The sequence below is a fragment of the Harpia harpyja genome, chromosome 9, assembly GCF_026419915.1.
Source record: "Harpia harpyja isolate bHarHar1 chromosome 9, bHarHar1 primary haplotype, whole genome shotgun sequence".
Classification (NCBI taxonomy): Eukaryota; Metazoa; Chordata; class Aves; order Accipitriformes; family Accipitridae; genus Harpia; species Harpia harpyja.
The window spans coordinates 25,929,784-25,953,785 of record NC_068948.1 but is presented as its reverse complement, the minus strand read 5'-3'; the positions used below and the strand labels follow the sequence as shown (position 1 = coordinate 25,953,785).

General features: G+C 60.2%; 8 protein-coding genes and 1 pseudogene across 8 annotated transcripts; 5 read left to right on the top strand and 4 right to left on the bottom strand.

Moving 5' to 3' along the window:
• Positions 1-1,603: 1,603 nt before the first annotated feature.
• Positions 1,604-2,038, top strand: LOC128146472 (claw keratin-like). Its single transcript, XM_052797880.1, has one exon. The coding sequence runs from the start codon at positions 1,604-1,606 to the stop codon at positions 2,036-2,038; it is 435 nt and encodes a 144-aa protein (XP_052653840.1).
• A 2,475-nt stretch (positions 2,039-4,513) lies between these two features.
• Positions 4,514-4,948, bottom strand: LOC128146217 (claw keratin-like). The gene has a single exon (XM_052797401.1). It carries the CDS (start codon positions 4,946-4,948, stop codon positions 4,514-4,516), a length of 435 nt encoding a protein of 144 aa, XP_052653361.1.
• Positions 4,949-6,949: 2,001 nt separating this feature from the next.
• On the top strand, positions 6,950-7,384 carry LOC128146518 (claw keratin-like). The gene has a single exon (XM_052797941.1). The coding sequence runs from the start codon at positions 6,950-6,952 to the stop codon at positions 7,382-7,384; it is 435 nt and encodes a 144-aa protein (XP_052653901.1).
• A 2,475-nt stretch (positions 7,385-9,859) lies between these two features.
• On the bottom strand, positions 9,860-10,294 carry LOC128146488 (claw keratin-like). The gene has a single exon (XM_052797911.1). The coding sequence runs from the start codon at positions 10,292-10,294 to the stop codon at positions 9,860-9,862; it is 435 nt and encodes a 144-aa protein (XP_052653871.1).
• Positions 10,295-12,296: 2,002 nt separating this feature from the next.
• On the top strand, positions 12,297-12,732 carry LOC128145585 (claw keratin-like; annotated as a pseudogene).
• A 2,487-nt stretch (positions 12,733-15,219) lies between these two features.
• Positions 15,220-15,654, bottom strand: LOC128146491 (claw keratin-like). The gene has a single exon (XM_052797913.1). It carries the CDS (start codon positions 15,652-15,654, stop codon positions 15,220-15,222), a length of 435 nt encoding a protein of 144 aa, XP_052653873.1.
• A 2,001-nt stretch (positions 15,655-17,655) lies between these two features.
• Positions 17,656-18,090, top strand: LOC128146495 (claw keratin-like). The gene has a single exon (XM_052797917.1). The coding sequence runs from the start codon at positions 17,656-17,658 to the stop codon at positions 18,088-18,090; it is 435 nt and encodes a 144-aa protein (XP_052653877.1).
• Positions 18,091-20,565: 2,475 nt separating this feature from the next.
• On the bottom strand, positions 20,566-21,000 carry LOC128146490 (claw keratin-like). The gene has a single exon (XM_052797912.1). It carries the CDS (start codon positions 20,998-21,000, stop codon positions 20,566-20,568), a length of 435 nt encoding a protein of 144 aa, XP_052653872.1.
• A 2,001-nt stretch (positions 21,001-23,001) lies between these two features.
• Positions 23,002-23,436, top strand: LOC128146496 (claw keratin-like). Its single transcript, XM_052797918.1, has one exon. The coding sequence runs from the start codon at positions 23,002-23,004 to the stop codon at positions 23,434-23,436; it is 435 nt and encodes a 144-aa protein (XP_052653878.1).
• The last annotated feature ends 566 nt before the right edge of the window (positions 23,437-24,002 follow it).

Below are 24,002 nucleotides of genomic sequence, written 5' to 3'. Positions count from 1 at the left end.
AGCAAAAGACACCTTGAGAAAGCCACTGCTGAGGAAGGAAAGGTGGAGGTAAGACTTGGACTTACCACAGTGATCAGGAGAGTCAAGCGGAGGAAACTGGACAGAGGGCTGCAAAGCCCTCAGCTCTTTTATACATGTCCCAGACTGCCCGGGCCATCGGCCAAGGGGGCGGTTGCAAAAACCCCAGGTAATTATGAATTCAAGCGGACAAGCTTCCTGACACAGATAGCGGTGCGAGACAACTATGTGCCTCCTCACTGGGGACATTGGCGTGCAAACGTGCCCTGGAGAAGAAAGAGGTGATGGGAGGGACAGAGTGTGACGCATCATTACATGAAAGACAAGGCGCTGCTGTAGCTGAACTCGCGGCACCAATAAACCCTGACCTGTCCCTAATCCCTCACTTTGCTTACGTAGAAGAATCCTGGGCATCTTGCAGAAGATTGCTGTGCCCAACCACGCCACACTCAGCACTCAGCAGCAGTCCAGCCACGCACCCAGAGCCATCGGTGCCCAGCATGCCTGTGCCCGTAGGGAGCGTGGCCACATGCAGCCTGGCTCTCTGTGGATGCTCGGCCAGCATCTCCGGGCACAGTCCTCAGTGCCCAGGTGAGTAATCAAGTCCCTCCAGAGGGGGCTCGGGGAGGACCACGCTCACAGACACGAGGCTGAAGGAGCTGACAGTGACCTGGTCGCGTTGCTGCCCTTCTGCTCCTCCATATACGTCCCCCGTCTCAGAGGTCTCCTGTGCTCTACCCCACTGCCGTGCCCATCGCGTCTCTACCAGGCCGCTGTGCGTTTGCGGTTTTGCCACACGTGGCACCCGTCTCCTCTACTCTTTGCATGGCCGTCAAGTGAAACCGGGACCTAAAAATCCCAATGCCCGCCCGAGCCTTCGGGGTGGGCAATTAGCAGAGATGCCTGTGGACCCCAAGACCGTGAGATGCGCAGCTGTTGCCGGCATTCAGAGATGGTGGGCATTTGGAAGTCACCCCGAGCGTGTGGAATGCCTTCTGCCTTTGCCCAACCTCCCGCTGCCTCTGTTTACCAGCCTGTAAAAGAGAGCTAATGACAGGCGTGATGGCTGTGCCCAGGATTGCAAAGCACTTCTGCAAGATGCCCGGGACTCTTCTACATAGGCAAAGTGGGGGATCAGGGACAGATCGGGGTTTATTGGTGGCACGAGGTCAACTACAGCACCGCCTTGTCTTTCATGTAATGACGTGTCACGGTCTGTCCCTCCCATCGCCCCTATCCTCTTCAGGGCACGTTTGCACACCAAAGTCCCCAGTGAAGAGGGCTATAATTGTCTCGCTTCATTATCTGTGTCATGAAGCTTTTTCACTTGATTTCATGACTACGTGGGGTTTCCACCACCACCCCCTTGGCCGACGCCCCAGGCAGTGTGGGACACGTATAAAAGAGCTGAGGCCTTTGCAGCCCTCTATCCATCTTCCTCCACTTGGCTCTCCCAATCAACCGGGTAAGTCCAGCTCTTGGAAGCCTCTTGGGGATCTCTGCCTGCCTCCCTCCATACAGCCCCTTCCCCACACCCTGGCCTAATCCCTGGTGCCTTTTCCAGCACTCCTTGCCTGCCTGGAAGATGTCCTGCTCCAGCCTGTGCGCCCCTTCCTGCGGGGTGGCCGCCCCGGCCCCGCTGGCTGACACCTGCAACGAGCCCTGCGTGCGGCAGTGCCCCGACTCCACGGTGGTGATCCAGCCCCCGCCCTCGGTGGTCACCTTCCCCGGGCCCATCCTCAGCTCCTTCCCGCAGTACAGCGTTGTTGGCTCGGCGGGAGCCCCCGGAGTTGGAGGGGGCTTTGGTGGCACTTTTGGAGGCCGTGGCGGTTTTGGAGGCCTTGGGGGCTATGGAGGCTCTTGGGGCTCTTGGGGCTATGGAGGCCTTGGGGGCTACGGAGGCTACGGGGGCTACGGAGGCTATGGAGGCTACGGGGGCTACGGAGGCTATGGGGGTTGCGGATATGGCGGCTGGGGCCGAGGCCACAGGTACCTCAACGGCAACTGTGGGCCCTGCTAAGCCCCACACTGGCTCCGGCCACAGATGAAGGAGAGCTCCAGAAAAGCCCCTGGCACATCCCGACACGACGCTCTGTGGAAGGACGTGCCTTCGGCATTGCTGCTCTCCGGAGCTTGGGTGCCTCGTGCCTGCTTGGGGCCCAGCTCTGCCTTCCTCCTGCCCTGCTGATCACCCCTTCAAAGCTCGCTGACTCCCGATGACAGGGACCCGCACTAAGCGCCTGCTCCTGCGGCACGGCTGATGCTCGCTGTCGCTCTGCCGGCTGCCAGGAGATGTGGGGCTGCCCTTGGCCGGGGCCCTGCTCTTCTCCCAACTGCCTCCTCCCCTCAAAGAGCAATAAAAGCTGTGTCGCATCGCAAGGTCGACCCATGGTTTTTCTTCATCCTTCCTCCATACCCAGTACCCCGAGTGGCAGCCTTGGCTCCCTGGGCCGCCCCAGCCAGCTCCCACCCGGGGCCTCGTCAGGGGCACCTGCAGGAGCTGCTGTGCTTCCTCCTGCCTGCCCTTGGCAGCACGTCCCTCCACCAGCCCGTCTTATGCAGCAGGGATCACGCTCGTCTCCTTCACCAACAGCTTCTCCCTCTTTCCCTTCCCTGTCTTCCCCCCACTTTGGGCTCCTGCACTCTACAGCCCAAGAAGAGCTGTTGGGCCCCACAGTGAGTTTGCCGCCCGCTCTGGCCATTCCCCACGGGCTGCCTGCAGCCTCGGGGCCGCGGGGACTGGGATGCCAACGGAGCCGCTCCAACGGCAAAGGCCCAGGTCAGAGCCACTTGGGAGGCCATGGGTCGATAGGGGAGACGGTGAGCAACCCCCAGCACCTCCCCAACTGCCATGCCTCCATCCCCTCCACATCCCTGCACCCCTGCACCACCTCCTCACCCTGTTTTTCCTCCGTCTTCCACTGCTGCTTGCAGCACTTTTGGCCCCGTCTTGCCCCCACTGCTGGAGCAGAAGCTCTTCCTGGGATTCCCTGTGTCACCCACCTGCCACCTGGGGATACGGCTCTGCCCAGGAAAAGAATGACAGGAGAGCTTTCCACAGCCCGGTGCTCTGGACCAGATCTGCTGGCCCTTGTTTGCACACCAGCCCACAAAGTAGCCCACGCTGCCACACCCCCCGCAAAGCACCCAGCCACAGCAGCCATGACGGGGTCACCAGAACCCCCTTCCACCACTGTGCCCTCAGCAGACACACAGGGGACACCACGTGAGCCAGGACCTGGTGGGTGGCCGAGAGTCAGTGCAGGGGGACCTGGCCAGCTGCGAGGACGGGCAGAGCTTGAAACACCCTCAAGGGAAAGAGAAGACGTGCAAACTTCAGTTCAGGCAGTGGAAGGAAGGAACGCCTGCTCTTGCCATTTCGCTGCCTTCTATCCCATCCTCTGTGTTCACAGCTGCGGATGAGACATCTTTTCTTGAGCTCCCCAGCAGCGACCAACGTGCTGCCACGCTGCCCTTCCTGGTGGCTCTGGCCGGAACTGTCTCTGTCCAAGACCACTTTGCCGTCCTGGGATCACAAGATCAGAAGATACTTGGAGAAGGGAGGCACCTCAGGAGGGTAGACAGTCCAACCTCCTGCTCGGAGAGCTTTGTGCTTCACCTGACTGGATACCCGTGGCCACTTCAGGCCTCTGAGGGGAAATTTGGGAAGACTTGGCTGTGACTATCTCACTCCTTCCCGGTGGCCCCCACCTCTAGCTGGGCACAGGGGCATGGCCAGCAGCCCTGTACATGCAGTGGTCGTCTCTCCATTTCCCGGGACCTCCAAACGTGGCCGTTAACAAGGCAATGAAAGGAGGTAATGCCTGGCATGCTGGTTTTGCAGGGGATTTGGAAGAGCTTCTGCAAGACACCTATGGCGCTTTCACGTATTCAAAGTGGGCTTTGGGAATGTATTGTGTTTATTGCTGGTGGGAGACCAGAGGAAGCTCAGTGGGATGTGCTCTACAAGACTCAGCTGGGACTGTCATCATCTAGTTGTAAGACACTGAGCAAACTGCCCAAATGCTCCAAGGGCACTACCGTGGCAGATTCAAGCGGCCCGCACCAACACGCCCCGAGGTTTGGGGGAAGTGGGAAAGAAGAAGGAAGGATGAAGAAAAACCATGGGTCGACCTTGCGATGCGACACAGCTTTTATTGCACTTTGAGGGGAGGAGGCAGTTGGGAGAAGAGCAGGGCCCCGGCCAAGGGCAGCCCCACATCTCCTGGCAGCCGGCAGAGCGACAGCGAGCATCAGCTGTGCCACAGGAGCAGGCACCTAGTGCAGGTCTCTGTCATCAGGGGGCAACAAGTCTTGAAGGGATGCTCAAGTAGGGCAGGAGGAAGGCACAGCTGGGCCCCAAGCAGGCACGAGGCACCCAAGCTCCGGAGAGCAGCAATGCCGAAGGCACGTCCTCCCACAGAGCGTCGTGTCGGGATGTGCCAGGGGCTTTTCTGGAGCTCTCCTTCATCTGTGGCCGGAGCCAGTGTGGGGCTTAGCAGGGCCCACAGTTGCCGTTGAGGTACCTGTGGCCTCGGCCCCAGCCGCCATATCCGCAACCCCCATAGCCTCCGTAGCCCCCGTAGCCTCCATAGCCTCCGTAGCCCCCGTAGCCTCCGTAGCCCCCAAGGCCTCCATAGCCCCAAGAGCCCCAAGAGCCTCCATAGCCCCCAAGGCCTCCAAAACCGCCACGGCCTCCAAAAGTGCCACCAAAGCCCCCTCCAACTCCGGGGGCTCCCGCCGAGCCAACAACGCTGTACTGCGGGAAGGAGCTGAGGATGGGCCCGGGGAAGGTGACCACCGAGGGCGGGGGCTGGATCACCACCGTGGAGTCGGGGCACTGCCGCACGCAGGGCTCGTTGCAGGTGTCAGCCAGCGGGGCCGGGGCGGCCACCCCGCAGGAAGGGGCGCACAGGCTGGAGCAGGACATCCTTGGGTTCGGGAGGTAAAGCTGCAAGACAAGGCAGAGCTCTGGCTCAGTGCAAGGCCTGATCCTAAGTCCCTCCGGCCTCTCTCACACTTGGAACCTGTGTCCCAGGGCGTGCTCGGGATTATCTCGGCAGTCAGAGCAAAAACACGTTCCAGAGTTGAAATGCTGCTTTAGACCCCTTGCTGCCCTCATGCTCCCTGGTTCTTACTCGGCCACGGGAGGGAGGCAAAACTCCCTCATCCAAAGCAGATGGAAAATCACCAAGCTCCCAAAGGACTTGAGGGCACTGGCATACTCGGGGCATCGTACCTACGAGTTTAAATTTCCATCCTTTCCATAGTTCTGAAACAGCACCATCACATCCTAACCATGTGCTATGAAAGTGTGGTGGAGCACTCAGCAAAAGACACCTTGAGAAAGCCACTGCTGAGGAAGGAAAGGTGGAGGTAAGACTTGGACTTACCACAGTGATCAGGAGAGTCAAGCGGAGGAAACTGGACAGAGGGCTGCAAAGCCCTCAGCTCTTTTATACATGTCCCAGACTGCCCGGGCCATCGGCCAAGGGGGCGGTTGCAAAAACCCCAGGTAATTATGAATTCAAGCGGACAAGCTTCCTGACACAGATAGCGGTGCGAGACAACTATGTGCCTCCTCACTGGGGACATTGGCGTGCAAACGTGCCCTGGAGAAGAAAGAGGTGATGGGAGGGACAGAGTGTGACGCATCATTACATGAAAGACAAGGCGCTGCTGTAGCTGAACTCGCGGCACCAATAAACCCTGACCTGTCCCTAATCCCTCACTTTGCTTACGTAGAAGAATCCTGGGCATCTTGCAGAAGATTGCTGTGCCCAACCACGCCACACTCAGCACTCAGCAGCAGTCCAGCCACGCACCCAGAGCCATCGGTGCCCAGCATGCCTGTGCCCGTAGGGAGCGTGGCCACATGCAGCCTGGCTCTCTGTGGATGCTCGGCCAGCATCTCCGGGCACAGTCCTCAGTGCCCAGGTGAGTAATCAAGTCCCTCCAGAGGGGGCTCGGGGAGGACCACGCTCACAGACACGAGGCTGAAGGAGCTGACAGTGACCTGGTCGCGTTGCTGCCCTTCTGCTCCTCCATATACGTCCCCCGTCTCAGAGGTCTCCTGTGCTCTACCCCACTGCCGTGCCCATCGCGTCTCTACCAGGCCGCTGTGCGTTTGCGGTTTTGCCACACGTGGCACCCGTCTCCTCTACTCTTTGCATGGCCGTCAAGTGAAACCGGGACCTAAAAATCCCAATGCCCGCCCGAGCCTTCGGGGTGGGCAATTAGCAGAGATGCCTGTGGACCCCAAGACCGTGAGATGCGCAGCTGTTGCCGGCATTCAGAGATGGTGGGCATTTGGAAGTCACCCCGAGCGTGTGGAATGCCTTCTGCCTTTGCCCAACCTCCCGCTGCCTCTGTTTACCAGCCTGTAAAAGAGAGCTAATGACAGGCGTGATGGCTGTGCCCAGGATTGCAAAGCACTTCTGCAAGATGCCCGGGACTCTTCTACATAGGCAAAGTGGGGGATCAGGGACAGATCGGGGTTTATTGGTGGCACGAGGTCAACTACAGCACCGCCTTGTCTTTCATGTAATGACGTGTCACGGTCTGTCCCTCCCATCGCCCCTATCCTCTTCAGGGCACGTTTGCACACCAAAGTCCCCAGTGAAGAGGGCTATAATTGTCTCGCTTCATTATCTGTGTCATGAAGCTTTTTCACTTGATTTCATGACTACGTGGGGTTTCCACCACCACCCCCTTGGCCGACGCCCCAGGCAGTGTGGGACACGTATAAAAGAGCTGAGGCCTTTGCAGCCCTCTATCCATCTTCCTCCACTTGGCTCTCCCAATCAACCGGGTAAGTCCAGCTCTTGGAAGCCTCTTGGGGATCTCTGCCTGCCTCCCTCCATACAGCCCCTTCCCCACACCCTGGCCTAATCCCTGGTGCCTTTTCCAGCACTCCTTGCCTGCCTGGAAGATGTCCTGCTCCAGCCTGTGCGCCCCTTCCTGCGGGGTGGCCGCCCCGGCCCCGCTGGCTGACACCTGCAACGAGCCCTGCGTGCGGCAGTGCCCCGACTCCACGGTGGTGATCCAGCCCCCGCCCTCGGTGGTCACCTTCCCCGGGCCCATCCTCAGCTCCTTCCCGCAGTACAGCGTTGTTGGCTCGGCGGGAGCCCCCGGAGTTGGAGGGGGCTTTGGTGGCACTTTTGGAGGCCGTGGCGGTTTTGGAGGCCTTGGGGGCTATGGAGGCTCTTGGGGCTCTTGGGGCTATGGAGGCCTTGGGGGCTACGGAGGCTACGGGGGCTACGGAGGCTATGGAGGCTACGGGGGCTACGGAGGCTATGGGGGTTGCGGATATGGCGGCTGGGGCCGAGGCCACAGGTACCTCAACGGCAACTGTGGGCCCTGCTAAGCCCCACACTGGCTCCGGCCACAGATGAAGGAGAGCTCCAGAAAAGCCCCTGGCACATCCCGACACGACGCTCTGTGGAAGGACGTGCCTTCGGCATTGCTGCTCTCCGGAGCTTGGGTGCCTCGTGCCTGCTTGGGGCCCAGCTCTGCCTTCCTCCTGCCCTGCTGATCACCCCTTCAAAGCTCGCTGACTCCCGATGACAGGGACCCGCACTAAGCGCCTGCTCCTGCGGCACGGCTGATGCTCGCTGTCGCTCTGCCGGCTGCCAGGAGATGTGGGGCTGCCCTTGGCCGGGGCCCTGCTCTTCTCCCAACTGCCTCCTCCCCTCAAAGAGCAATAAAAGCTGTGTCGCATCGCAAGGTCGACCCATGGTTTTTCTTCATCCTTCCTCCATACCCAGTACCCCGAGTGGCAGCCTTGGCTCCCTGGGCCGCCCCAGCCAGCTCCCACCCGGGGCCTCGTCAGGGGCACCTGCAGGAGCTGCTGTGCTTCCTCCTGCCTGCCCTTGGCAGCACGTCCCTCCACCAGCCCGTCTTATGCAGCAGGGATCACGCTCGTCTCCTTCACCAACAGCTTCTCCCTCTTTCCCTTCCCTGTCTTCCCCCCACTTTGGGCTCCTGCACTCTACAGCCCAAGAAGAGCTGTTGGGCCCCACAGTGAGTTTGCCGCCCGCTCTGGCCATTCCCCACGGGCTGCCTGCAGCCTCGGGGCCGCGGGGACTGGGATGCCAACGGAGCCGCTCCAACGGCAAAGGCCCAGGTCAGAGCCACTTGGGAGGCCATGGGTCGATAGGGGAGACGGTGAGCAACCCCCAGCACCTCCCCAACTGCCATGCCTCCATCCCCTCCACATCCCTGCACCCCTGCACCACCTCCTCACCCTGTTTTTCCTCCGTCTTCCACTGCTGCTTGCAGCACTTTTGGCCCCGTCTTGCCCCCACTGCTGGAGCAGAAGCTCTTCCTGGGATTCCCTGTGTCACCCACCTGCCACCTGGGGATACGGCTCTGCCCAGGAAAAGAATGACAGGAGAGCTTTCCACAGCCCGGTGCTCTGGACCAGATCTGCTGGCCCTTGTTTGCACACCAGCCCACAAAGTAGCCCACGCTGCCACACCCCCCGCAAAGCACCCAGCCACAGCAGCCATGACGGGGTCACCAGAACCCCCTTCCACCACTGTGCCCTCAGCAGACACACAGGGGACACCACGTGAGCCAGGACCTGGTGGGTGGCCGAGAGTCAGTGCAGGGGGACCTGGCCAGCTGCGAGGACGGGCAGAGCTTGAAACACCCTCAAGGGAAAGAGAAGACGTGCAAACTTCAGTTCAGGCAGTGGAAGGAAGGAACGCCTGCTCTTGCCATTTCGCTGCCTTCTATCCCATCCTCTGTGTTCACAGCTGCGGATGAGACATCTTTTCTTGAGCTCCCCAGCAGCGACCAACGTGCTGCCACGCTGCCCTTCCTGGTGGCTCTGGCCGGAACTGTCTCTGTCCAAGACCACTTTGCCGTCCTGGGATCACAAGATCAGAAGATACTTGGAGAAGGGAGGCACCTCAGGAGGGTAGACAGTCCAACCTCCTGCTCGGAGAGCTTTGTGCTTCACCTGACTGGATACCCGTGGCCACTTCAGGCCTCTGAGGGGAAATTTGGGAAGACTTGGCTGTGACTATCTCACTCCTTCCCGGTGGCCCCCACCTCTAGCTGGGCACAGGGGCATGGCCAGCAGCCCTGTACATGCAGTGGTCGTCTCTCCATTTCCCGGGACCTCCAAACGTGGCCGTTAACAAGGCAATGAAAGGAGGTAATGCCTGGCATGCTGGTTTTGCAGGGGATTTGGAAGAGCTTCTGCAAGACACCTATGGCGCTTTCACGAATTCAAAGTGGGCTTTGGGAATGTATTGTGTTTATTGCTGGTGGGAGACCAGAGGAAGCTCAGTGGGATGTGCTCTACAAGACTCAGCTGGGACTGTCATCATCTAGTTGTAAGACACTGAGCAAACTGCCCAAATGCTCCAAGGGCACTACCGTGGCAGATTCAAGCGGCCCGCACCAACACGCCCCGAGGTTTGGGGGAAGTGGGAAAGAAGAAGGAAGGATGAAGAAAAACCATGGGTCGACCTTGCGATGCGACACAGCTTTTATTGCACTTTGAGGGGAGGAGGCAGTTGGGAGAAGAGCAGGGCCCCGGCCAAGGGCAGCCCCACATCTCCTGGCAGCCGGCAGAGCGACAGCGAGCATCAGCTGTGCCACAGGAGCAGGCACCTAGTGCAGGTCTCTGTCATCAGGGGGCAACAAGTCTTGAAGGGATGCTCAAGTAGGGCAGGAGGAAGGCACAGCTGGGCCCCAAGCAGGCACGAGGCACCCAAGCTCCGGAGAGCAGCAATGCCGAAGGCACGTCCTTCCACAGAGCGTCGTGTCGGGATGTGCCAGGGGCTTTTCTGGAGCTCTCCTTCATCTGTGGCCGGAGCCAGTGTGGGGCTTAGCAGGGCCCACAGTTGCCGTTGAGGTACCTGTGGCCTCGGCCCCAGCCGCCATATCCGCAACCCCCATAGCCTCCGTAGCCCCCGTAGCCTCCATAGCCTCCGTAGCCCCCGTAGCCTCCGTAGCCCCCAAGGCCTCCATAGCCCCAAGAGCCCCAAGAGCCTCCATAGCCCCCAAGGCCTCCAAAACCGCCACGGCCTCCAAAAGTGCCACCAAAGCCCCCTCCAACTCCGGGGGCTCCCGCCGAGCCAACAACGCTGTACTGCGGGAAGGAGCTGAGGATGGGCCCGGGGAAGGTGACCACCGAGGGCGGGGGCTGGATCACCACCGTGGAGTCGGGGCACTGCCGCACGCAGGGCTCGTTGCAGGTGTCAGCCAGCGGGGCCGGGGCGGCCACCCCGCAGGAAGGGGCGCACAGGCTGGAGCAGGACATCCTTGGGTTCGGGAGGTAAAGCTGCAAGACAAGGCAGAGCTCTGGCTCAGTGCAAGGCCTGATCCTAAGTCCCTCCGGCCTCTCTCACACTTGGAACCTGTGTCCCAGGGCGTGCTCGGGATTATCTCGGCAGTCAGAGCAAAAACACGTTCCAGAGTTGAAATGCTGCTTTAGACCCCTTGCTGCCCTCATGCTCCCTGGTTCTTACTCGGCCACGGGAGGGAGGCAAAACTCCCTCATCCAAAGCAGATGGAAAATCACCAAGCTCCCAAAGGACTTGAGGGCACTGGCATACTCGGGGCATCGTACCTACGAGTTTAAATTTCCATCCTTTCCATAGTTCTGAAACAGCACCATCACATCCTAACCATGTGCTATGAAAGTGTGGTGGAGCACTCAGCAAAAGACACCTTGAGAAAGCCACTGCTGAGGAAGGAAAGGTGGAGGTAAGACTTGGACTTACCACAGTGATCAGGAGAGTCAAGCGGAGGAAACTGGACAGAGGGCTGCAAAGCCCTCAGCTCTTTTATACATGTCCCAGACTGCCCGGGCCATCGGCCAAGGGGGCGGTTGCAAAAACCCCAGGTAATTATGAATTCAAGCGGACAAGCTTCCTGACACAGATAGCGGTGCGAGACAACTATGTGCCTCCTCACTGGGGACATTGGCGTGCAAACGTGCCCTGGAGAAGAAAGAGGTGATGGGAGGGACAGAGTGTGACGCATCATTACATGAAAGACAAGGCGCTGCTGTAGCTGAACTCGCGGCACCAATAAACCCTGACCTGTCCCTAATCCCTCACTTTGCTTACGTAGAAGAATCCTGGGCATCTTGCAGAAGATTGCTGTGCCCAACCACGCCACACTCAGCACTCAGCAGCAGTCCAGCCACGCACCCAGAGCCATCGGTGCCCAGCATGCCTGTGCCCGTAGGGAGCGTGGCCACATGCAGCCTGGCTCTCTGTGGATGCTCGGCCAGCATCTCCGGGCACAGTCCTCAGTGCCCAGGTGAGTAATCAAGTCCCTCCAGAGGGGGCTCGGGGAGGACCACGCTCACAGACACGAGGCTGAAGGAGCTGACAGTGACCTGGTCGCGTTGCTGCCCTTCTGCTCCTCCATATACGTCCCCCGTCTCAGAGGTCTCCTGTGCTCTACCCCACTGCCCAGTGCCCATCGCGTCTCTACCAGGCCGCTGTGCGTTTGCGGTTTTGCCACACGTGGCACCCGTCTCCTCTACTCTTTGCATGGCCGTCAAGTGAAACCGGACCTAAAAATCCCAATGCCCGCCCGAGCCTTCGGGGTGGGCAATTAGCAGAGATGCCTGTGGACCCCAAGACCGTGAGATGCGCAGCTGTTGCCGGCATTCAGAGATGGTGGGCATTTGGAAGTCACCCCGAGCGTGTGGAATGCCTTCTGCCTTTGCCCAACCTCCCGCTGCCTCTGTTTACCAGCCTGTAAAAGAGAGCTAATGACAGGCGTGATGGCTGTGCCCAGGATTGCAAAGCACTTCTGCAAGATGCCCGGGACTCTTCTACATAGGCAAAGTGGGGGATCAGGGACAGATCGGGGTTTATTGGTGGCACGAGGTCAACTACAGCACCGCCTTGTCTTTCATGTAATGACGTGTCACGGTCTGTCCCTCCCATCGCCCCTATCCTCTTCAGGGCACGTTTGCACACCAAAGTCCCCAGTGAAGAGGGCTATAATTGTCTCGCTTCATTATCTGTGTCATGAAGCTTTTTCACTTGATTTCATGACTACGTGGGGTTTCCACCACCACCCCCTTGGCCGACGCCCCAGGCAGTGTGGGACACGTATAAAAGAGCTGAGGCCTTTGCAGCCCTCTATCCATCTTCCTCCACTTGGCTCTCCCAATCAACCGGGTAAGTCCAGCTCTTGGAAGCCTCTTGGGGATCTCTGCCTGCCTCCCTCCATACAGCCCCTTCCCCACACCCTGGCCTAATCCCTGGTGCCTTTTCCAGCACTCCTTGCCTGCCTGGAAGATGTCCTGCTCCAGCCTGTGCGCCCCTTCCTGCGGGGTGGCCGCCCCGGCCCCGCTGGCTGACACCTGCAACGAGCCCTGCGTGCGGCAGTGCCCCCGACTCCACGGTGGTGATCCAGCCCCCGCCCTCGGTGGTCACCTTCCCCGGGCCCATCCTCAGCTCCTTCCCGCAGTACAGCGTTGTTGGCTCGGCGGGAGCCCCCGGAGTTGGAGGGGGCTTTGGTGGCACTTTTGGAGGCCGTGGCGGTTTTGGAGGCCTTGGGGGCTATGGAGGCTCTTGGGGCTCTTGGGGCTATGGAGGCCTTGGGGGCTACGGAGGCTACGGGGGCTACGGAGGCTATGGAGGCTACGGGGGCTACGGAGGCTATGGGGGTTGCGGATATGGCGGCTGGGGCCGAGGCCACAGGTACCTCAACGGCAACTGTGGGCCCTGCTAAGCCCCACACTGGCTCCGGCCACAGATGAAGGAGAGCTCCAGAAAAGCCCCTGGCACATCCCGACACGACGCTCTGTGGAAGGACGTGCCTTCGGCATTGCTGCTCTCCGGAGCTTGGGTGCCTCGTGCCTGCTTGGGGCCCAGCTCTGCCTTCCTCCTGCCCTGCTGATCACCCCTTCAAAGCTCGCTGACTCCCGATGACAGGGACCCGCACTAAGCGCCTGCTCCTGCGGCACGGCTGATGCTCGCTGTCGCTCTGCCGGCTGCCAGGAGATGTGGGGCTGCCCTTGGCCGGGGCCCTGCTCTTCTCCCAACTGCCTCCTCCCCTCAAAGAGCAATAAAAGCTGTGTCGCATGCAAGGTCGACCCATGGTTTTTCTTCATCCTTCCTCCATACCCAGTACCCCGAGTGGCAGCCTTGGCTCCCTGGGCCGCCCCAGCCAGCTCCCACCCGGGGCCTCGTCAGGGGCACCTGCAGGAGCTGCTGTGCTTCCTCCTGCCTGCCCTTGGCAGCACGTCCCTCCACCAGCCCGTCTTATGCAGCAGGGATCACGCTCGTCTCCTTCACCAACAGCTTCTCCCTCTTTCCCTTCCCTGTCTTCCCCCCACTTTGGGCTCCTGCACTCTACAGCCCAAGAAGAGCTGTTGGGCCCCACAGTGAGTTTGCCGCCCGCTCTGGCCATTCCCCACGGGCTGCCTGCAGCCTCGGGGCCGCGGGGACTGGGATGCCAACGGAGCCGCTCCAACGGCAAAGGCCCAGGTCAGAGCCACTTGGGAGGCCATGGGTCGATAGGGGAGACGGTGAGCAACCCCCAGCACCTCCCCAACTGCCATGCCTCCATCCCCTCCACATCCCTGCACCCCTGCACCACCTCCTCACCCTGTTTTTCCTCCGTCTTCCACTGCTGCTTGCAGCACTTTTGGCCCCGTCTTGCCCCCACTGCTGGAGCAGAAGCTCTTCCTGGGATTCCCTGTGTCACCCACCTGCCACCTGGGGATACGGCTCTGCCCAGGAAAAGAATGACAGGAGAGCTTTCCACAGCCCGGTGCTCTGGACCAGATCTGCTGGCCCTTGTTTGCACACCAGCCCACAAAGTAGCCCACGCTGCCACACCCCCCGCAAAGCACCCAGCCACAGCAGCCATGACGGGGTCACCAGAACCCCCTTCCACCACTGTGCCCTCAGCAGACACACAGGGGACACCACGTGAGCCAGGACCTGGTGGGTGGCCGAGAGTCAGTGCAGGGGGACCTGGCCAGCTGCGAGGACGGGCAGAGCTTGAAACACCCTCAAGGGAAAGAGAAGACGTGCAAACTTCAGTTCAGGCAGTGGAAGGAAGGAACGCCTGCTCTTGCCATTTCGCTGCCTTCTATCCCATCCTCTGTGTTCACAGCTGCGGATGAGACATCTTTTCTTGAGCTCCCCAGCAGCGACCAACGTGCTGCCACGCTGCCCTTCCTGGTGGCTCTGGCCGGAACTGTCTCTGTCCAAGACCACTTTGCCGTCCTGGGATCACAAGATCAGAAGATACTTGGAGAAGGGAGGCACCTCAGGAGGGTAGACAGTCCAACCTCCTGCTCGGAGAGCTTTGTGCTTCACCTGACTGGATACCCGTGGCCACTTCAGGACTCTGAGTCAGGACTCTGAGGGGAAATTTGGGAAGACTTGGCTGTGACTATCTCACTCCTTCCCGGTGGCCCCCACCTCTAGCTGGGCACAGGGGCATGGCCAGCAGCCCTGTACATGCAGTGGTCGTCTCTCCATTTCCCGGGACCTCCAAACGTGGCCGTTAACAAGGCAATGAAAGGAGGTAATGCCTGGCATGCTGGTTTTGCAGGGGATTTGGAAGAGCTTCTGCAAGACACCTATGGCGCTTTCACGAATTCAAAGTGGGCTTTGGGAATGTATTGTGTTTATTGCTGGTGGGAGACCAGAGGAAGCTCAGTGGGATGTGCTCTACAAGACTCAGCTGGGACTGTCATCATCTAGTTGTAAGACACTGAGCAAACTGCCCAAATGCTCCAAGGGCACTACCGTGGCAGATTCAAGCGGCCCGCACCAACACGCCCCGAGGTTTGGGGGAAGTGGGAAAGAAGAAGGAAGGATGAAGAAAAACCATGGGTCGACCTTGCGATGCGACACAGCTTTTATTGCACTTTGAGGGGAGGAGGCAGTTGGGAGAAGAGCAGGGCCCCGGCCAAGGGCAGCCCCACATCTCCTGGCAGCCGGCAGAGCGACAGCGAGCATCAGCTGTGCCACAGGAGCAAGCACCTAGTGCAGGTCTCTGTCATCAGGGGGCAACAAGTCTTGAAGGGATGCTCAAGTAGGGCAGGAGGAAGGCAGAGCTGGGCCCCAAGCAGGCACGAGGCACCCAAGCTCCGGAGAGCAGCAATGCCGAAGGCACGTCCTTCCACAGAGCGTCGTGTCGGGATGTGCCAGGGGCTTTTCTGGAGCTCTCCTTCATCTGTGGCCGGAGCCAGTGTGGGGCTTAGCAGGGCCCACAGTTGCCGTTGAGGTACCTGTGGCCTCGGCCCCAGCCGCCATATCCGCAACCCCCATAGCCTCCGTAGCCCCCGTAGCCTCCATAGCCTCCGTAGCCCCCGTAGCCTCCGTAGCCCCCAAGGCCTCCATAGCCCCAAGAGCCCCAAGAGCCTCCATAGCCCCCAAGGCCTCCAAAACCGCCACGGCCTCCAAAAGTGCCACCAAAGCCCCCTCCAACTCCGGGGGCTCCCGCCGAGCCAACAACGCTGTACTGCGGGAAGGAGCTGAGGATGGGCCCGGGGAAGGTGACCACCGAGGGCGGGGGCTGGATCACCACCGTGGAGTCGGGGCACTGCCGCACGCAGGGCTCGTTGCAGGTGTCAGCCAGCGGGGCCGGGGCGGCCACCCCGCAGGAAGGGGCGCACAGGCTGGAGCAGGACATCCTTGGGTTCGGGAGGTAAAGCTGCAAGACAAGGCAGAGCTCTGGCTCAGTGCAAGGCCTGATCCTAAGTCCCTCCGGCCTCTCTCACACTTGGAACCTGTGTCCCAGGGCGTGCTCGGGATTATCTCGGCAGTCAGAGCAAAAACACGTTCCAGAGTTGAAATGCTGCTTTAGACCCCTTGCTGCCCTCATGCTCCCTGGTTCTTACTCGGCCACGGGAGGGAGGCAAAACTCCCTCATCCAAAGCAGATGGAAAATCACCAAGCTCCCAAAGGACTTGAGGGCACTGGCATACTCGGGGCATCGTACCTACGAGTTTAAATTTCCATCCTTTCCATAGTTCTGAAACAGCACCATCACATCCTAACCATGTGCTATGAAAGTGTGGTGGAGCACTCAGCAAAAGACACCTTGAGAAAGCCACTGCTGAGGAAGGAAAGGTGGAGGTAAGACTTGGACTTACCACAGTGATCAGGAGAGTCAAGCGGAGGAAACTGGACAGAGGGCTGCAAAGCCCTCAGCTCTTTTATACATGTCCCAGACTGCCCGGGCCATCGGCCAAGGGGGCGGTTGCAAAAACCCCAGGTAATTATGAATTCAAGCGGACAAGCTTCCTGACACAGATAGCGGTGCGAGACAACTATGTGCCTCCTCACTGGGGACATTGGCGTGCAAACGTGCCCTGGAGAAGAAAGAGGTGATGGGAGGGACAGAGTGTGACGCATCATTACATGAAAGACAAGGCGCTGCTGTAGCTGAACTCGCGGCACCAATAAACCCTGACCTGTCCCTAATCCCTCACTTTGCTTACGTAGAAGAATCCTGGGCATCTTGCAGAAGATTGCTGTGCCCAACCACGCCACACTCAGCACTCAGCAGCAGTCCAGCCACGCACCCAGAGCCATCGGTGCCCAGCATGCCTGTGCCCGTAGGGAGCGTGGCCACATGCAGCCTGGCTCTCTGTGGATGCTCGGCCAGCATCTCCGGGCACAGTCCTCAGTGCCCAGGTGAGTAATCAAGTCCCTCCAGAGGGGGCTCGGGGAGGACCACGCTCACAGACACGAGGCTGAAGGAGCTGACAGTGACCTGGTCGCGTTGCTGCCCTTCTGCTCCTCCATATACGTCCCCCGTCTCAGAGGTCTCCTGTGCTCTACCCCACTGCCGTGCCCATCGCGTCTCTACCAGGCCGCTGTGCGTTTGCGGTTTTGCCACACGTGGCACCCGTCTCCTCTACTCTTTGCATGGCCGTCAAGTGAAACCGGGACCTAAAAATCCCAATGCCCGCCCGAGCCTTCGGGGTGGGCAATTAGCAGAGATGCCTGTGGACCCCAAGACCGTGAGATGCGCAGCTGTTGCCGGCATTCAGAGATGGTGGGCATTTGGAAGTCACCCCGAGCGTGTGGAATGCCTTCTGCCTTTGCCCAACCTCCCGCTGCCTCTGTTTACCAGCCTGTAAAAGAGAGCTAATGACAGGCGTGATGGCTGTGCCCAGGATTGCAAAGCACTTCTGCAAGATGCCCGGGACTCTTCTACATAGGCAAAGTGGGGGATCAGGGACAGATCGGGGTTTATTGGTGGCACGAGGTCAACTACAGCACCGCCTTGTCTTTCATGTAATGACGTGTCACGGTCTGTCCCTCCCATCGCCCCTATCCTCTTCAGGGCACGTTTGCACACCAAAGTCCCCAGTGAAGAGGGCTATAATTGTCTCGCTTCATTATCTGTGTCATGAAGCTTTTTCACTTGATTTCATGACTACGTGGGGTTTCCACCACCACCCCCTTGGCCGACGCCCCAGGCAGTGTGGGACACGTATAAAAGAGCTGAGGCCTTTGCAGCCCTCTATCCATCTTCCTCCACTTGGCTCTCCCAATCAACCGGGTAAGTCCAGCTCTTGGAAGCCTCTTGGGGATCTCTGCCTGCCTCCCTCCATACAGCCCCTTCCCCACACCCTGGCCTAATCCCTGGTGCCTTTTCCAGCACTCCTTGCCTGCCTGGAAGATGTCCTGCTCCAGCCTGTGCGCCCCTTCCTGCGGGGTGGCCGCCCCGGCCCCGCTGGCTGACACCTGCAACGAGCCCTGCGTGCGGCAGTGCCCCGACTCCACGGTGGTGATCCAGCCCCCGCCCTCGGTGGTCACCTTCCCCGGGCCCATCCTCAGCTCCTTCCCGCAGTACAGCGTTGTTGGCTCGGCGGGAGCCCCCGGAGTTGGAGGGGGCTTTGGTGGCACTTTTGGAGGCCGTGGCGGTTTTGGAGGCCTTGGGGGCTATGGAGGCTCTTGGGGCTCTTGGGGCTATGGAGGCCTTGGGGGCTACGGAGGCTACGGGGGCTACGGAGGCTATGGAGGCTACGGGGGCTACGGAGGCTATGGGGGTTGCGGATATGGCGGCTGGGGCCGAGGCCACAGGTACCTCAACGGCAACTGTGGGCCCTGCTAAGCCCCACACTGGCTCCGGCCACAGATGAAGGAGAGCTCCAGAAAAGCCCCTGGCACATCCCGACACGACGCTCTGTGGAAGGACGTGCCTTCGGCATTGCTGCTCTCCGGAGCTTGGGTGCCTCGTGCCTGCTTGGGGCCCAGCTCTGCCTTCCTCCTGCCCTGCTGATCACCCCTTCAAAGCTCGCTGACTCCCGATGACAGGGACCCGCACTAAGCGCCTGCTCCTGCGGCACGGCTGATGCTCGCTGTCGCTCTGCCGGCTGCCAGGAGATGTGGGGCTGCCCTTGGCCGGGGCCCTGCTCTTCTCCCAACTGCCTCCTCCCCTCAAAGAGCAATAAAAGCTGTGTCGCATCGCAAGGTCGACCCATGGTTTTTCTTCATCCTTCCTCCATACCCAGTACCCCGAGTGGCAGCCTTGGCTCCCTGGGCCGCCCCAGCCAGCTCCCACCCGGGGCCTCGTCAGGGGCACCTGCAGGAGCTGCTGTGCTTCCTCCTGCCTGCCCTTGGCAGCACGTCCCTCCACCAGCCCGTCTTATGCAGCAGGGATCACGCTCGTCTCCTTCACCAACAGCTTCTCCCTCTTTCCCTTCCCTGTCTTCCCCCCACTTTGGGCTCCTGCACTCTACAGCCCAAGAAGAGCTGTTGGGCCCCACAGTGAGTTTGCCGCCCGCTCTCGCCATTCCCCACGGGCTGCCTGCAGCCTCGGGGCCGCGGGGACTGGGATGCCAACGGAGCCGCTCCAACGGCAAAGGCCCAGGTCAGAGCCACTTGGGAGGCCATGGGTCGATAGGGGAGACGGTGAGCAACCCCCAGCACCTCCCCAACTGCCATGCCTCCATCCCCTCCACATCCCTGCACCCCTGCACCACCTCCTCACCCTGTTTTTCCTCCGTCTTCCACTGCTGCTTGCAGCACTTTTGGCCCCGTCTTGCCCCCACTGCTGGAGCAGAAGCTCTTCCTGGGATTCCCTGTGTCACCCACCTGCCACCTGGGGATACGGCTCTGCCCAGGAAAAGAATGACAGGAGAGCTTTCCACAGCCCGGTGCTCTGGACCAGATCTGCTGGCCCTTGTTTGCACACCAGCCCACAAAGTAGCCCACGCTGCCACACCCCCCGCAAAGCACCCAGCCACAGCAGCCATGACGGGGTCACCAGAACCCCCTTCCACCACTGTGCCCTCAGCAGACACACAGGGGACACCACGTGAGCCAGGACCTGGTGGGTGGCCGAGAGTCAGTGCAGGGGGACCTGGCCAGCTGCGAGGACGGGCAGAGCTTGAAACACCCTCAAGGGAAAGAGAAGACGTGCAAACTTCAGTTCAGGCAGTGGAAGGAAGGAACGCCTGCTCTTGCCATTTCGCTGCCTTCTATCCCATCCTCTGTGTTCACAGCTGCGGATGAGACATCTTTTCTTGAGCTCCCCAGCAGCGACCAACGTGCTGCCACGCTGCCCTTCCTGGTGGCTCTGGCCGGAACTGTCTCTGTCCAAGACCACTTTGCCGTCCTGGGATCACAAGATCAGAAGATACTTGGAGAAGGGAGGCACCTCAGGAGGGTAGACAGTCCAACCTCCTGCTCGGAGAGCTTTGTGCTTCACCTGACTGGATACCCGTGGCCACTTCAGGACTCTGAGGGGAAATTTGGGAAGACTTGGCTGTGACTATCTCACTCCTTCCCGGTGGCCCCCACCTCTAGCTGGGCACAGGGGCATGGCCAGCAGCCCTGTACATGCAGTGGTCGTCTCTCCATTTCCCGGGACCTCCAAACGTGGCCGTTAACAAGGCAATGAAAGGAGGTAATGCCTGGCATGCTGGTTTTGCAGGGGATTTGGAAGAGCTTCTGCAAGACACCTATGGCGCTTTCACGTATTCAAAGTGGGCTTTGGGAATGTATTGTGTTTATTGCTGGTGGGAGACCAGAGGAAGCTCAGTGGGATGTGCTCTACAAGACTCAGCTGGGACTGTCATCATCTAGTTGTAAGACACTGAGCAAACTGCCCAAATGCTCCAAGGGCACTACCGTGGCAGATTCAAGCGGCCCGCACCAACACGCCCCGAGGTTTGGGGGAAGTGGGAAAGAAGAAGGAAGGATGAAGAAAAACCATGGGTCGACCTTGCGATGCGACACAGCTTTTATTGCACTTTGAGGGGAGGAGGCAGTTGGGAGAAGAGCAGGGCCCCGGCCAAGGGCAGCCCCACATCTCCTGGCAGCCGGCAGAGCGACAGCGAGCATCAGCTGTGCCACAGGAGCAGGCACCTAGTGCAGGTCTCTGTCATCAGGGGGCAACAAGTCTTGAAGGGATGCTCAAGTAGGGCAGGAGGAAGGCACAGCTGGGCCCCAAGCAGGCACGAGGCACCCAAGCTCCGGAGAGCAGCAATGCCGAAGGCACGTCCTCCCACAGAGCGTCGTGTCGGGATGTGCCAGGGGCTTTTCTGGAGCTCTCCTTCATCTGTGGCCGGAGCCAGTGTGGGGCTTAGCAGGGCCCACAGTTGCCGTTGAGGTACCTGTGGCCTCGGCCCCAGCCGCCATATCCGCAACCCCCATAGCCTCCGTAGCCCCCGTAGCCTCCATAGCCTCCGTAGCCCCCGTAGCCTCCGTAGCCCCCAAGGCCTCCATAGCCCCAAGAGCCCCAAGAGCCTCCATAGCCCCCAAGGCCTCCAAAACCGCCACGGCCTCCAAAAGTGCCACCAAAGCCCCCTCCAACTCCGGGGGCTCCCGCCGAGCCAACAACGCTGTACTGCGGGAAGGAGCTGAGGATGGGCCCGGGGAAGGTGACCACCGAGGGCGGGGGCTGGATCACCACCGTGGAGTCGGGGCACTGCCGCACGCAGGGCTCGTTGCAGGTGTCAGCCAGCGGGGCCGGGGCGGCCACCCCGCAGGAAGGGGCGCACAGGCTGGAGCAGGACATCCTTGGGTTCGGGAGGTAAAGCTGCAAGACAAGGCAGAGCTCTGGCTCAGTGCAAGGCCTGATCCTAAGTCCCTCCGGCCTCTCTCACACTTGGAACCTGTGTCCCAGGGCGTGCTCGGGATTATCTCGGCAGTCAGAGCAAAAACACGTTCCAGAGTTGAAATGCTGCTTTAGACCCCTTGCTGCCCTCATGCTCCCTGGTTCTTACTCGGCCACGGGAGGGAGGCAAAACTCCCTCATCCAAAGCAGATGGAAAATCACCAAGCTCCCAAAGGACTTGAGGGCACTGGCATACTCGGGGCATCGTACCTACGAGTTTAAATTTCCATCCTTTCCATAGTTCTGAAACAGCACCATCACATCCTAACCATGTGCTATGAAAGTGTGGTGGAGCACTCAGCAAAAGACACCTTGAGAAAGCCACTGCTGAGGAAGGAAAGGTGGAGGTAAGACTTGGACTTACCACAGTGATCAGGAGAGTCAAGCGGAGGAAACTGGACAGAGGGCTGCAAAGCCCTCAGCTCTTTTATACATGTCCCAGACTGCCCAGGCCATCGGCCAAGGGGGCGGTTGCAAAAACCCCAGGTAATTATGAATTCAAGCGGACAAGCTTCCTGACACAGATAGCGGTGCGAGACAACTATGTGCCTCCTCACTGGGGACATTGGCGTGCAAACGTGCCCTGGAGAAGAAAGAGGTGATGGGAGGGACAGAGTGTGACGCATCATTACATGAAAGACAAGGCGCTGCTGTAGCTGAACTCGCGGCACCAATAAACCCTGACCTGTCCCTAATCCCTCACTTTGCTTACGTAGAAGAATCCTGGGCATCTTGCAGAAGATTGCTGTGCCCAACCACGCCACACTCAGCACTCAGCAGCAGTCCAGCCACGCACCCAGAGCCATCGGTGCCCAGCATGCCTGTGCCCGTAGGGAGCGTGGCCACATGCAGCCTGGCTCTCTGTGGATGCTCGGCCAGCATCTCCGGGCACAGTCCTCAGTGCCCAGGTGAGTAATCAAGTCCCTCCAGAGGGGGCTCGGGGAGGACCACGCTCACAGACACGAGGCTGAAGGAGCTGACAGTGACCTGGTCGCGTTGCTGCCCTTCTGCTCCTCCATATACGTCCCCCGTCTCAGAGGTCTCCTGTGCTCTACCCCACTGCCGTGCCCATCGCGTCTCTACCAGGCCGCTGTGCGTTTGCGGTTTTGCCACACGTGGCACCCGTCTCCTCTACTCTTTGCATGGCCGTCAAGTGAAACCGGGACCTAAAAATCCCAATGCCCGCCCGAGCCTTCGGGGTGGGCAATTAGCAGAGATGCCTGTGGACCCCAAGACCGTGAGATGCGCAGCTGTTGCCGGCATTCAGAGATGGTGGGCATTTGGAAGTCACCCCGAGCGTGTGGAATGCCTTCTGCCTTTGCCCAACCTCCCGCTGCCTCTGTTTACCAGCCTGTAAAAGAGAGCTAATGACAGGCGTGATGGCTGTGCCCAGGATTGCAAAGCACTTCTGCAAGATGCCCGGGACTCTTCTACATAGGCAAAGTGGGGGATCAGGGACAGATCGGGGTTTATTGGTGGCACGAGGTCAACTACAGCACCGCCTTGTCTTTCATGTAATGACGTGTCACGGTCTGTCCCTCCCATCGCCCCTATCCTCTTCAGGGCACGTTTGCACACCAAAGTCCCCAGTGAAGAGGGCTATAATTGTCTCGCTTCATTATCTGTGTCATGAAGCTTTTTCACTTGATTTCATGACTACGTGGGGTTTCCACCACCACCCCCTTGGCCGACGCCCCAGGCAGTGTGGGACACGTATAAAAGAGCTGAGGCCTTTGCAGCCCTCTATCCATCTTCCTCCACTTGACTCTCCCAATCAACCGGGTAAGTCCAGCTCTTGGAAGCCTCTTGGGGATCTCTGCCTGCCTCCCTCCATACAGCCCCTTCCCCACACCCTGGCCTAATCCCTGGTGCCTTTTCCAGCACTCCTTGCCTGCCTGGAAGATGTCCTGCTCCAGCCTGTGCGCCCCTTCCTGCGGGGTGGCCGCCCCGGCCCCGCTGGCTGACACCTGCAACGAGCCCTGCGTGCGGCAGTGCCCCGACTCCACGGTGGTGATCCAGCCCCCGCCCTCGGTGGTCACCTTCCCCGGGCCCATCCTCAGCTCCTTCCCGCAGTACAGCGTTGTTGGCTCGGCGGGAGCCCCCGGAGTTGGAGGGGGCTTTGGTGGCACTTTTGGAGGCCGTGGCGGTTTTGGAGGCCTTGGGGGCTATGGAGGCTCTTGGGGCTCTTGGGGCTATGGAGGCCTTGGGGGCTACGGAGGCTACGGGGGCTACGGAGGCTATGGAGGCTACGGGGGCTACGGAGGCTATGGGGGTTGCGGATATGGCGGCTGGGGCCGAGGCCACAGGTACCTCAACGGCAACTGTGGGCCCTGCTAAGCCCCACACTGGCTCCGGCCACAGATGAAGGAGAGCTCCAGAAAAGCCCCTGGCACATCCCGACACGACGCTCTGTGGAAGGACGTGCCTTCGGCATTGCTGCTCTCCGGAGCTTGGGTGCCTCGTGCCTGCTTGGGGCCCAGCTCTGCCTTCCTCCTGCCCTGCTGATCACCCCTTCAAAGCTCGCTGACTCCAGATGACAGGGACCCGCACTAAGCGCCTGCTCCTGCGGCACGGCTGATGCTCGCTGTCGCTCTGCCGGCTGCCAGGAGATGTGGGGCTGCCCTTGGCCGGGGCCCTGCTCTTCTCCCAACTGCCTCCTCCCCTCAAAGAGCAATAAAAGCTGTGTCGCATCGCAAGGTCGACCCATGGTTTTTCTTCATCCTTCCTCCATACCCAGTACCCCGAGTGGCAGCCTTGGCTCCCTGGGCCGCCCCAGCCAGCTCCCACCTGGGGCCTCGTCAGGGGCACCTGCAGGAGCTGCTGTGCTTCCTCCTGCCTGCCCTTGGCAGCACGTCCCTCCACCAGCCCGTCTTATGCAGCAGGGATCACGCTCGTCTCCTTCA